Source organism: Mustela nivalis (genome assembly GCF_964662115.1).
Source record: "Mustela nivalis genome assembly, chromosome: 10".
Classification (NCBI taxonomy): Eukaryota; Metazoa; Chordata; class Mammalia; order Carnivora; family Mustelidae; genus Mustela; species Mustela nivalis.
In genome coordinates this window covers 6,237,982-6,250,204 of record NC_139029.1, presented here as the reverse complement: position 1 = coordinate 6,250,204, position 12,223 = coordinate 6,237,982, and the positions used below count along the sequence as shown (strand labels likewise).

General features: G+C 60.7%; 1 protein-coding gene and 1 long non-coding RNA gene across 19 annotated transcripts in view; one reads left to right on the top strand and one right to left on the bottom strand.

The window, feature by feature from the left end:
* PIK3CD (phosphatidylinositol-4,5-bisphosphate 3-kinase catalytic subunit delta) overlaps positions 1 to 12,223 on the bottom strand; it is a 65,847-nt gene that overhangs the window by 3,190 nt on the left and 50,434 nt on the right. For 9 of the 18 annotated variants that reach the window (XM_082685333.1, XM_082685336.1, XM_082685319.1 and 6 more), the window contains 19 exons: positions 10,767 to 10,939; positions 7,947 to 8,175; positions 7,618 to 7,847; positions 7,009 to 7,188; positions 6,554 to 6,703; positions 5,968 to 6,057; positions 4,707 to 4,928; positions 3,963 to 4,059; positions 3,744 to 3,874; positions 3,241 to 3,291; positions 3,005 to 3,172; positions 2,785 to 2,906; positions 2,476 to 2,619; positions 2,231 to 2,330; positions 1,924 to 2,102; positions 1,736 to 1,848; positions 1,515 to 1,593; positions 779 to 946; positions 74 to 197 (listed from right to left, as the gene is read on the bottom strand). In XM_082685333.1, the coding sequence (XP_082541459.1) occupies positions 74 to 197; positions 779 to 946; positions 1,515 to 1,593; positions 1,736 to 1,848; positions 1,924 to 2,102; positions 2,231 to 2,330; positions 2,476 to 2,619; positions 2,785 to 2,906; positions 3,005 to 3,172; positions 3,241 to 3,291; positions 3,744 to 3,874; positions 3,963 to 4,059; positions 4,707 to 4,928; positions 5,968 to 6,057; positions 6,554 to 6,703; positions 7,009 to 7,188; positions 7,618 to 7,847; positions 7,947 to 8,175; positions 10,767 to 10,907 (2,718 nt within the window). In that variant the 5' untranslated portion in view covers positions 10,908 to 10,939. The remainder of the gene's footprint in view (positions 1 to 73; positions 198 to 778; positions 947 to 1,514; positions 1,594 to 1,735; positions 1,849 to 1,923; positions 2,103 to 2,230; positions 2,331 to 2,475; positions 2,620 to 2,784; positions 2,907 to 3,004; positions 3,173 to 3,240; positions 3,292 to 3,743; positions 3,875 to 3,962; positions 4,060 to 4,706; positions 4,929 to 5,967; positions 6,058 to 6,553; positions 6,704 to 7,008; positions 7,189 to 7,617; positions 7,848 to 7,946; positions 8,176 to 10,766; positions 10,940 to 12,223) is intronic. The other 9 variants (XM_082685325.1, XM_082685328.1, XM_082685321.1 and 6 more) reach the window with 1 other exon arrangement.
* LOC309841845 lies at positions 4,940 to 7,790 on the top strand. Its single transcript, XR_014299358.1, has 2 exons — positions 4,940 to 5,508; positions 5,912 to 7,790. It is a non-coding gene; the product is annotated as an uncharacterized lncRNA (long non-coding RNA).

The window sequence follows — 12,223 nt, the reverse complement described above, 5'->3', positions numbered from 1 at the left end:
GGGCGCGGGTCGGGGAAGGGGGTGCGGGGAGGGCCCGGGGCGCCGCCCACATGGCCGCAGGCTCTGCCCCTACCTGCCCGTTCTCACGGATCATGATGTTGTCGCTGTGCCGGTCACCGATGCCCAGCACATAAGTGGCCACACAGTAGCCAGCACAGGAGAGGGTGAACTCCTCAATGGCGCGATCCAAGGCCTCCCTGTGTGTGCGTTGGTGGGAAGGGGGATGACCAACCAGGGCCACGCCATTTCCCAGCAACTTCTACCGAAAGGGGGGTCCTATGTCCCCTCCCCTTGAATCTGGCCTAATGATGCGCCGGGACCAATGGGACAGGGAGGAAGCGGTACTGGGCTCCTCCCGCAGCCTCGGCCTTCGGACACCTGGCAACTGTCCAACTAACCTGTTCCCGGGGAAGGAAGCCAAGACCGGTCCACTCACGGTGGTGGGGAGGGCCACACGGAGACATAGGACTTGGGCCAGGCTGGTGAAGCAACCAGCTGTGCACAGTTTCATGAGTGGTTCAAGGTCAGAGAACCACTCTGCTCAGCCAGCTTAAGCGGCAGGTCTGCGGCCCCGTAGTATCTGGTGGTGATTTCCCGTCCCTAACAGCTAACTGACCCATGGGGGAAGGGAGACCCGCCCCGCCCCAACAGAGCAGACCTGGTCCTCTGCTGAGCCACAAAGCCATGAGGACTGTCAATGGCCCTGCCCCTCACCCTTGACTCCTAAACGGCAGCTTTTGGAAAGGAGAGGCCTCTGTCCCCGGGGCCCAGAGCCTACCCAGGGTTCTTGGACTTGAGCCAGTTAAGCAGTGCATCTTTGTTGAAGGCAGCCGTGGCCGCCATGTTGCTTTTGTTCAGCTGGATGTTGGCGATGGTGTCTGAGTGAAGCACCACCTCGATGAGGCCCGTGCGGTCCCCGGTGGAGAGGCAGCCGTAGGGGGTCATCCTAGCCAGAGGGGAGGAGGGGCAGGGAAATGCCCAGGTCACAGGCTGTCCCTGGGGCAGCTCAACACTCCGCCCCACCCAGAGCAGCTCAGTACAGCCAAAAGAGCCCCAGGAGATGCTGCAAGGGAGGGGAGAAGTGCTGGGGAGGAGTCCTGGGTGCCTAGACCGGGGCAGAGGGGCGGGGCGCTCCGGGAGGGATCAGCCCCAGCACCCAACACGCACGGAAGAAACGGCGGCACTTTGGCCGAGCTCATGTTTGCTCAGAGAGAAACCCAGGTGGTCGGGAAGAGGATGCCACTGCTTCCCAAGATGAGGCAGGCGGCCCAGGACGTGTGGGACAAAGGAAACCCGGGAGCGAGACCGATGCTGAGTGCCAGGCCTGCCCTCCTCCACCCTCCCTCTACGGCCCATCGCCTCCCTCGGCCCGAATGTAAACCGGCCTCCGCTCTTCTTCGAGCGACCCCTTCTCCAACGGAGGTGGCCGGGCTGGCTTGGATAGAGGATGCCTCTAAAGGGACAGGGTCCCAGGCCTGCAGCGACGACAAGCGGAGGACAGGACGGCCTCTCACCTCAGGTCCAGCCCCTCCTGCTTCCACAGAACATCCATGAGCTGGATCATCTGAAGCGTCAGCATGTCCTGGCGGAGGTCTGGGCAGCCGGCCCCGGGAAGGAAAAGCAGGAGCTTCTGGGGGGCTCTGCACCCCCAGCGTGCCAGGACCCCAGCTCCTCAGCCCACCGGTTGGGGGGCAGGGGGCGGCCTCCCCAGAGCTCTCCCCGCCCGCCTGCTCACCGTCCCCGTTCTTGAAGATGATGCCTACGCTGCCGTCGCTGCCCGCCTCCTCGTTGCTGTACATCACCCACAGCGGCTTCATCTTGGAGTCCATGAAGGTGCACTGCTCCACGCTGCGGGCCAGACAGCAGTGAGCGGGGAGCGCGCCCTCCGCGGGGGCCCCCAGCAGGGCGGGGCGCGGGGCTCACCAGACGTCAGCCAGCAGCGTGCTGGGGTCCAGCGGGGACTGCAGGTGGGACAGGGCCTCCAGGTAGGTCTCCTGGCGCAGGCACAGGTGCATCAGCTCCTTGGTCTGGGGCTTGGTGGTCTTCTGGGAGCTCACTTTGACGAAGTCATTGAGGGCCTTCAGCTTGCTCAGCGCCTCGCCCTGCAGGGAGAACCAGACGGTGGGCCCCGCGTGGGAGGCCAAGAGGGGGCGGGGCTCCGAGCCTCGGCCCCGCCCCCGGGGGGGTTCTAGAGGGGGGGGGGTCTAGAGGGGCAGACCCCGTGCCTCACCTGCTTCATCAGCACCTTCATGTGGTGGGTGCTGCCCCTGCAGTAGGCCTCCATGATGAGGCCGAAGCGCAGGGCCACGGAGGGCACGTGCATCTCGGAGCTGGAGGGGGAGAGAGAGGGCGGGACGGCTGAGCGGCGGCCTGGCAGGGCCATGGCCCGGGTTGGAGCAGGGGACAGAAGGCCGGCAGGCCGGGGGGGGGGGGGGGGGGGGGGGGGGGGGAGGGGGGGGCAAAGGGGTGCGCTACCGGAGGTGCCAGAAGAGGAAGTGGCCGATCTTGCGGTTGGCCAGCGCCCGGTCCAGCAGGAACTTGGTCAGCTCGCAGTCGAGGTAGGATTCGTACTTGAGCACCTGCACCAGCTGCAGCAGGTACTGGAAAAGCTCATCGTCCCTGCGGAGAAGGCAGGCCGGCCTCACCTGAGCAGACCCCAGGCCCCCTGCAGTCCTCCCTGCCATACCCCGCCACCAGCACGGGCTCCACCCACCGGGGCTCCACCCGCCGGGGCACACGGGACCGAACCCCCTGCGCCAGGAGCCGGGAGCCTGGGGGACTCACGTCAGCTTCCGCAGAGACTTGATGGCGAAGGAGCCCACATGGCGGTCGGGGAAGCTGAAGTCCAGCAGCTCCAGGGCGCTCAGGACTGGCAGCTCCGGCCAGGAACACAGCAGGTAGAGCATCTGGGAGAGCCCGATGGCGGTCAAGGTGCCCCTGGGCAAGAGGCCCTCCCCTCTGCACACAAGCCCCGGACCCCCCCCCACCCCAACCCCGCCCCCACCTGGGCCACATCCTCATGCTTGTTCCACTTGGTGACCAGCAGCAGGCGGGCCAGCGCCTCCGGGAAGCGCTCCTGGACCTCGTGCCGCATCTTCCACACCAGGTCCTTCTCGTGCTCGTACAGCTCCCCGGACCCGCGCCGCTCCAGGATCTCCCGTAGCTGTAGCTGCTGAGGGGGGCAGTCAGGGTGAGCTGCGGCCCAGCCGGGCGCCCCACCGCCCCCAGCCCCCGGCTCACCTCCTCCTCACTGAAGCGCCCGTGCTCCCCGTGCCGCCCCAGCTCCAGAATCTGCAATGAGGGGCTCCATGTCAGTGGGGACCCGGACCCTGGGCCAGCCCTGGCAGGGCCCCCCGGGATGTGGGGTGGAGGGCAGAGGGTGTGTGTCAACCTCTCGGCACCCCTGACCTTGGGGTGAGTGCTGTCCTGGGCCCAGCATCCCCAGCCTCCACCTCACAGATGCCAGGAGCATCTCCCCCACCAGCCAGGACAACCAAAAGGGTCTCTGAACCTTGCCCCAAGTCCCCTGGGGAGCCACATGGCCCTGAACGAGAACCCCTGTTCTAGAGCACATGCGGGTTCTGGAGAACCAAGGAGTCCCCAACTGTGCGTGCTGACCAAGCCCCAGCCCTGGGCAACTCAGGGGATGGGCGGCGGGAAGCCCAGAGGCAGAGTCAAGAACAGTCATCCTGAGTCCCACGGCCTCTGGACCATCGCAGACCCTGGATGGCGAGGGGGCTGACCTTGTCCAGGGTGGGGTAGTACACAGGGTAGGGGGCCACCTCAGGGAGGCAGATGACAAGGGCCGCAGCACTCTCTGTGTTGGGGTTGCTCCGCACGGTTCCCGCGGGGTTCAGCAGCTCCCCTTTCTCGTCTGGACACAGGGACAGACGGGAGTTGCCTGGGGAATGGCCCCCTCTGGGAGCGCGCTCCCCCACCCTCTCCCTTCCGCCTGGACGGACCTGGGACTGACGGCCACATGTATAGGCGGCATTCCCCGGTCTTGAGCTGGTCCTTGTAGTCGAACAGCATGAGGTTGGCCCAGGCGATGGGACAATCCTGGGAAAGAGCACGGGCAGGTCAGGGCCAGCAACCGCAGAGGCTCAGCTCGCTCACCGGCAGGACGGCCAACGCCTTCAGGCCGAGCTTCCCCGCCCACGCCCAGACTCCCTGGGAGGAAGCAAGCACGATCAGCCACCTCTCGGCTCCCTTCTGCTCCCAGAGGCACCCCTACTTCGGGTTTCTCGAGAAGCCCCCAAACCAACCACACCAGCCCCAGACGGCTGGCCCAGCTCGGCAGTGGGGTAAGTCGGTGTGGCTCAGTCGGGTAAGTCGGTGTGGCTCAGTGTCCAGTCACATCCTGGGCCTGGTGACTCAGTGCCCAACCCCCATTCATTCCCTGCTGGCAGCTGACTCAGGACACCGTGCTGCCTGTGCGGACAGTGCGTCTGTCCATCCAGCCCAGAGGGCGGCCTCCAGGTTCCCCCAGGAGCCTCTGAGTTCACCGCTGCTCGTCAGCCCTGAGACCCAGAGCTGACACATGGCAAGGATGGTGGCCAGAAGGGGAGGTGGGGTGTAGGAGGGAGGGTCGCCCCATCCCCCATCCCCGAGGTGCACCCCTGCTGGGAGTGGACAGGGGTGGCCCTGGGTCACAGCACACCAGCTCCCGGATGCCTGGCCTCAGCCTCCCAGGCGACCCCACCCACCGCCTTCTTGGATTTCTTCTTGGTGGAGCGAGCCTTCTTGGCCTTCTCAATCACGGCGTAAAGTGCAAAGCAGAGACGGGCCATGCGAGGCAGGTCGCAGATGTTGATGTCGAACTCCAGCCGCTGTTTCCACACGGGCTCGGAGCACACGCTCACCTCCGAGCTGGACACCGTCTTGCACAGCGTCTCGTTGCCATGGAAGAGCCCGGCCTGCACCACCAGCTGCGGGAGGCACGGGTGTCGGGGGCCGGGTGCCAGACAGCCGCCTCCCTTGCCCCTCTGAGGCTCTCGCACCCACCTAAGGTTCCAATCTCCTGACACATCCTCACCTCCCACGGGGCTGAATCCCACTTGCCACTCGGAAGAAAGCGGCACCGAAGGGGGACAGCTGAGTGCTTGGGTGGGACAAGGGGCCACAGGGTGAAGGGAAGGGCACATGGGCTATGCATGGGCCCCCACGACTCTGTCGTTTCCCTGCTCGGGGCCTCAGTTTCCCTACTGGGGTTTGGGAACTCCAGGGGTCCTTCTTGCTCTGCAGCCTGCGAGCTCCCTCCACTGCTCAGAATCTTAGGAGCCCCGCGAGCAGGCAGGGTTTCATTTCACCAGAACACCCCTGCCCTGTGTCCTCCAACTCTGCCCTGACAGCCCTCGGGGCCCAGCCAGAAACCTGCCTCCAGCCGGGGCTCCAGGGTGCCGTCCGGGAAACCCAGCCCTGCCTGCTTGTGAAATCACCCCGACAGAAAGTGCTCCACCAACAGACCAACCTCCGTGGACCCAGGAGTAACGTCCCGCAAATGGGACAGTAAGCCCCTCCTGGGGATGGAGGGAGATGGGGTGTGTGACCAACCCCCGAAATGGGCTTGGCGCCCAGGGGTCCACAGCAAGCCTCCCAAGTGTCTCCTGGGAGTCCCAAGGCCCCAGGGCCCAGTCGGGCCCAGCCGGGGCCACCCCTCTTCCACACCTGTCACCTCCCAGACCCTGCTGTTCCCACTTCCCTGGGCCTGGCCCCACAACTTCCACCCAAGTCAAATACCCAGAACTCGCTGAGCCTGGTTTCTACGAATTAGCCTCTGGCCGGCCAGCCAGCCCCCCTCCCCCCTTCCTGTTTTGAAGCGGCTCACAGCCACCCCAGGCAGGGATGCTGGGTAATGTGGTCAGGTGGCTTTCATGTGACCCCCCCCCTTCTTCCTCTGCCACCCCTCTAGACCACAGCCACCTTGTTTGTGCAGAAAACATCCCCGCTGCCCCTAGGAGCCCCTACCTTCATCCGCTCATCGGCATTCACTTTGCTGCCCTGAATCAGCTCCACGCAGAAAGGCTGCTCCAGGGACCACAGGGACAAGGAAGAAGGCTGGGGCGGGCCAGAGGGGGAGAAGCAGGGCGGTCAACGCAGAAGAATCCCGGGGAAGCTCCCGAGGCTAGCGCCCCTGGCCACTCATGGGTGGGGTGCGTGTTGCCAGATGGTGAGAAGGCTTAGATGCCCCCCCCCATGATACGATGATACCACGATCTGCCAGAAAAGCCTGCCGTGCAGGTGCCCAGGACCCCCGAGCTCTGCTGGGCATGGTGTTCTGCCTCCCTCTCTCCAGTGCAGAGGGCAGGAGGAACAGAAGGGCAGCCCATGAGCCGGGCCCGGGGGCTGCCCTGGGAAGCTCAGACAACACCCCCTGCCCCTGCACACTGGTGGAGGGCCAAGTTCAAGGCCCTCAACACCGACCCACCAAGGAGCATGAGATGAGGGGCCCTGGACCGGCGCCCAGCCCTCAGTGTTGCCACTAGGCTCCAGGGCCGGACAACAGCGGGGAGGAAGCGACGGAGGCCAGGGGAGGCGGAAGGCACCAGCTCACCTTCTTCATGGGAATGGGGGGCGGTTTGGTGCGTGGTTTCTGGACTTGGGGGGCGGGGTCGCTCTGCTCGTCCCGCATGGCGAGGATGGAGGAGGAGTGCACCATGGTCAGGTGGGGGGTCTGCCCGCTGTGTAGACAGCTGCAGATGTACTGTGATGGGGGGTGGCGGGCACAGTGAGCGGCCGACGGGACAGCCCCAGCCAGGCCTCAGCCCCGGGGACTCCCCGATGCCCCCACTGCCAATCCCAGGCCTTCCCGGCCTCTCCTGCTGACCCTTTGCCCCCCCCAACTTCCCGAAGATGGAGCCCTCCTTGGGGCACAGGGGAGGGCAGCCCAGCGAGGGAACGCTCTGGCTGTGACCCCCAAAGGCCCAGTTCCCCCCCACCAGCCGTGCCCTGGCCCAGGGCCCTGGGGAGCCCGGGAGCGCAGGGCCCCTCCCAGACCTCAGCCCTCACCTGGAACTGGCAGAGGGGGTAGCTGCCGTACAGGTACTCGTGCTTCCCGTTCACCTGCAGCGCGTAGTCCTCGGGCTGCTCCACCAGCGGCTGCCGGAACACCGTGGCCTTCTTCCGGAGCGCACAGGCCATCAGCGCCAGCGGCACGTCCTTGCTGGACACCTGGAAGGTGAAGCTCTCCTAGGGGGAGGGGGGAGGGTCAGCCCTCCACCCTCGCAGAGGGCCCATGGCTTCCGGGACGCAGAGGGTGGCCCTGCCTATTTGTCTGGAATGAGCGCCCCCCACAGCCCGGACCCTCCACCGCCGCCCCGAACATGAGGCAGAGTCTAATGAAGGCACACGGCCGACAGCCCAGAAACAGCCCAGAACGAATGAATGGACCCATGACCAAGGCCGTCTGGTCATTCGGCCTCGTCCAACTTGCCCCGTGGGACATCTGCCTGAGCCCCTTGCAGGCATGGGTGCCCTGCAAGTCCCAGCCAGTGCCACTGGGAGGACAGTGGACCCAAGTGCTTGCGGGGGGGAGGCTGGGAAGTCTCACGGGAAAATGTCCCCGCAGCTCGGGCGCTGCAGACGGGCCAGCGTGCCCCGCAGGGGCCATAGGCTCACCTCGCTGCCCTCAAACTTGACGTTGACCAAGAGGGCCCGGTTGGGGACCCGCAGGGTGCCGGCCCCCCAGCTCCGGGCCGAGGGCTCCAGCTGCAGCGGGAAGCTGTACTGCAGCCAAGCCTCCCAGCCCAGCTGCTGCCGCCGCGCCGCCGCCTCCTCGCAGAACTGGCGCATCTTGGTGCGAAAGGCATTCACTTCGGGGTCGTGCAGGGAGTCGAACTCATGGAGGCCTGGGAAGCGGGAAGGCTGGGTCAGCACGAGGGGCAGGAGGGGCGGGGCGGTGCGGCTAGGGCCGGGGGCCGGGGCCAGCCCACCCACCCGCGGGTCACCTTTGCCGATGAGGAGGCTGATCTGGGAGTTGACCAGCTTCTTCACTCTGTCCCCCTCTCGGGCCACCAGGCGCAGCACGGGCAGGAAGGGCTGGATGTCGCAGAGCCGCCGCTGCTCGTCCTCCAGCTCCTGCTGCTCCGCGGTCTGGTTGACGCAGGTGAACACGTAGGCCTCGGGGTCGCTGAGCATGTGGAAGAGCGGCTCATACTGGGCTCGGTGCCACAACACCTGACGGGACAGCGGCCGCTCAGCCCCTCCGGCCAAGGCATGCAGGGCCATGGGAAGCCTCGAGGTGGCTGGGGGCAGGCCTCAGCTTGGTGGTTCGGCCCTGCATGACTCCGACCAGAGGGCAAAGCCGAGATCCCCAAACCCTGTCCTCTCCAGACCCCGTGAACGCTGACCCCATGGGTCCCCTGAGCCTCCATCGCTGCCCTTCTGTGGAGGGCGCCTGGTCCATGCCGAAAGCCTGCCCAGTCTCCCCTGTATGTTACTCTTGAGAGATAGCCGGCCAGACATGACCTCCAGGCAACCCCCTCCCCCGCCCCACAGCTCATCATTCTGGGGTTCTGATTTCCAAATGTTGGCAATGGATTCAGAAAAGCTGAACACACCAAGAGAGCTGTCAAGCCCTCTATGGGCTGTGTTCAGTTAGGGCGGTCAGCAGGTGCCCTCAGGATGAGGTGTCCCCCGGGGACCCCTGGGAGAGCCATCTAATGGTCAAGTTTTAGTGCAAAGGTGTTCAGCACTGAGTCACAGAGAGGGCGGGAGAGAGGAGACCAGCCCTATTCATCTTCCACAGGGGTTGGATAATTACAGCCCATCAGCACAAAGGGATTGGGGGGCGGGGCATAACCCAGAATCTAGAACACCTGTATGAACAGGCACAGAAGGCTCTAAGAGACATGCTAAGTAGGAAGAAACCCTGAAGGTATAGGGGCGCCTGGGGCGCTCAGTTGTTAAGCGTCTGCCTTTGGCTCAGGTCATGATCCCGGGGTCCTGGGATCGAGCCCCACCATCAGGGTATCCACCTAGTGGAAAGCCTGCTTCTCCCTCTCCCACTCCCTCTGCTTGTGTTCCCTCTCTGTCTCTCTTTGTCCAATAAATCAATAAAATCTTTTTATTTATTTATTTATTTACTTGAGAGAGAGACAGTGAGAGAGAGCATGAACGAGAAGGTCAGAGGGAGAAGCAGACTCCCCATGGAGCTGGGAGTCCGATGCGGGACTCGATCCTGGGACTCCAGGATCATGACCTGAGCCGAAGGCAGTCGTCCAACCAACTGAGCCACCCAGGCGTCCCAAATCAATAAAATCTTAAAAAAACCCAAAAAACCCCAAGGCATATAACAGCAGATATAATTCAAGCCCATTTCCATAAAAACAACTCGAATAAACATAGTAATGAATAGAGAGCAGGATTTGACAAGAGGAAGTAGGGTCTGCAGGCAAAACCTGGTCCACTCCCCAGTTACCTAAGACAGCCACACCCACTCATACCCGCTGTGTCTAAGGCTGCCCTGGGCCCCACACTGGCAGAGTTGAGTGTTTGCGATAAATACCAGATGGCCAGAAAAGCCTAGAATATTCACCAGCTGGCCTCTCGGAGAAATAAAAGTATGGAGACGCCAAAAGCAAACTGGGGTGTGCACAGGGACCCAGGCGTCTTGTATTTCTGCACTGTCGGAACTGTAGTAGCGATGCATGTATGGCTCAGGAAAAACAGATTACCCTTACAATAGAGTTGATCACATGAGAAAGAGGTTATGTTCACTCAGAAAAAAAAAAAAAAAAAAAAAGCTCATAACCGGAATTATCACAAAAACAACACTCCATAGAAAACAGAACAGCCCAAGTGTTAACTGTGGTTGTCTCATAAGAGCAGAATCACAGGTGATTTTTTTCCTCCTTCTACTTTTCCCTCTTTGCCCCAATCAATGCATCCATATTACTTTTGAAATGGGCGGGAAGAGATTTTATTTATTTGACAGAGATCACAAGTAGGCAGAGAGGCAGGCAGAAGAGGAAGGGGCAGCAGACTCCCCGCTGAGCAGAGAGCCTGATGCGGGGCTCGATCCCAGGACCTGAGATCATGACCTGACCTGAAGTCAGAGGCTCAACCCACTGAGCCACCCAGGCGCCCCAAGAAATTTAATTTTTAAAGAAATCTCCCAGGAAGGGGAAATTAAAAAAGAAAAAGAAAGCCTCAAAGATAATCCACTGCTTTCTTCCTTTTTTTTTTTTTCTTTCCTTTTTTTTCTTTTTTTGTTCCACTCCCAAGTGTAAGTTTTTAAAACTCTGAGCTGAGGTCTTGCCCTCTGGCATGACCCACTAAATCCCACACTTCGCAAGTGAGACGAGCCCTCTGGGAGATCACAAGACAGTCTCTGCCAAATCCTTTGCAGATGTCTAACCCTTTGACTCAGGAATCCACCCCTGAAAATTATTCAACAAAACCCAAAACTATTTCCAAAGATGATGTTTACTACGATGACAGCTCTACAGAGAAAAGACTGATAAGACTCTTTCAAGTGGCCAGGGCTGGGGATGGGTTCCAGAAATGCTAGCGCAGTCATGGAGAAAAGGCAAAGCCACCATGGGAACCACACCCCGAGGCTCCCACTGGAATCCAGCAACTGTAATCCTGTCCTGATAAAGGGAGAAGCTGAATTCAGAATGCGGGCTGCGCTCTAACTGTAAGCTTGTAAACAAATGTTAGGTATTATTTATCTTCTGAAATCTGTTTTATCGGATCTCAGATCCGAGCCTGGGCGTCTGTCTGTCTTGCCCTCCGAGTTCCAAGCTCGAAGGTGGGGATCGTACCTTCTTGATGGTGCTGAGGTTGGCATTCCGGGACACGGGGAAGTTCAGATAGACCCCCGTGGGCAGCAGGAAGTCAACAGCCACACTCTGGTTCTCCTCCTTGGCCCAGAATTCCATGGGGCAGTCAACCCCAGGGGGCATTCTGCTCTCTCACCTCTCAGACCCTGCTTGTCCTGAAAAGGAAGGAAAGGCAGAATGAGCCATCCTCAGCATGCTGATGAATCCTTTGAAAGGATTCTCTGGAAAATACGAATGTCGGGACCTTTGGCGGCAGGAAATTCAGGAAGGAGTCTCTCCTGTGGGCGCCCCAAACTTGCCTCCCTCTGGGGCCTCGTCCTGCCTGGGGTGGCTGGGGGCTCCTACAGCCCCCCAGACTCTGCCCCCCGCCTCACGACACCCTCCATCCCTCAGCACAGTGGCCCAAATTCAAGACACCCACAGACCCATTCCAAATCATTTTTTTTCAGGAATGCACACCCGCGGGACACTCCGCCACGGCCCCCAGCTGGCAGACAGAGGCGGGGGATGGCCGCATCCTTGGTCAGACAGCCCAGGACTCGAGAAGGACCAAAGGCTGCAGTTCTTGGAAACTTTCTTTCTTTCTTTTTAAAAACATTTTTTTTTATTTGACAGAGAGAGCACAAGCAAGGGGAATAACAGGCAGAGGGACCTGATGCGGGGCTCTATCCTAGGGCCCTGAGATCATGACCAGAACAGAAGGCAGATGCTTGACCATCTGAGCCACTCAGGTGCCCCTCTTGGAAACTTCCTAACCAGAAACCCAGTGGCTTAAAAATGGCTTTGGCCATCAAACAACTTGTTGAAGTATCCCCCCTCAGTCATACCCACTCTTCAGTAATAAAATGCTACAGACACAATTAAAGGTCTTTTGAGTATCTCCACCACCACCCCCGCCCCGCCCAGGCTACCACCATCTGGATTCTGGTTATGTGTAATTTCCATGCATGTTTTTATACTTTGATTGTACTAATATGTATTCACAAACAATTCTCAACACTTTTGCATGTTTTTAAACTTGGTAGGAGTAGCTCTGAAGAGCGAGTCTTCTGCACCCTGCAACCCAAGTTATTTTTTTTTTTTAAGATTTTATTTATTTATTTGACAGACAGAGATCACAAGTAGACAGAGGCAGGCAGAGGCAGAGGGGAAAGCAGGCTCCCCGCTGAACAGAGAGCCCGATGCAATGCGGGGCTGATCCCAGGAGCCTGAGATCATGACCTTGAGTGAAAGGCAGAGGCTTAACCCCCTGAGTCACCCAGGCACCCCCCACGTTATTTTCTTTAGGCTAATCCACATCGATACATGTAGCTCTGGCTTATTCATTGTAACTCCTGTGCTATTTCCCTTTGTCAATAAACCACAGTTTACCCCTTCTCTTGCTGATGAACCTCAGAGTTTGTTTCTGCTCTTTCGGGTTATTACAAACAATGCTACAG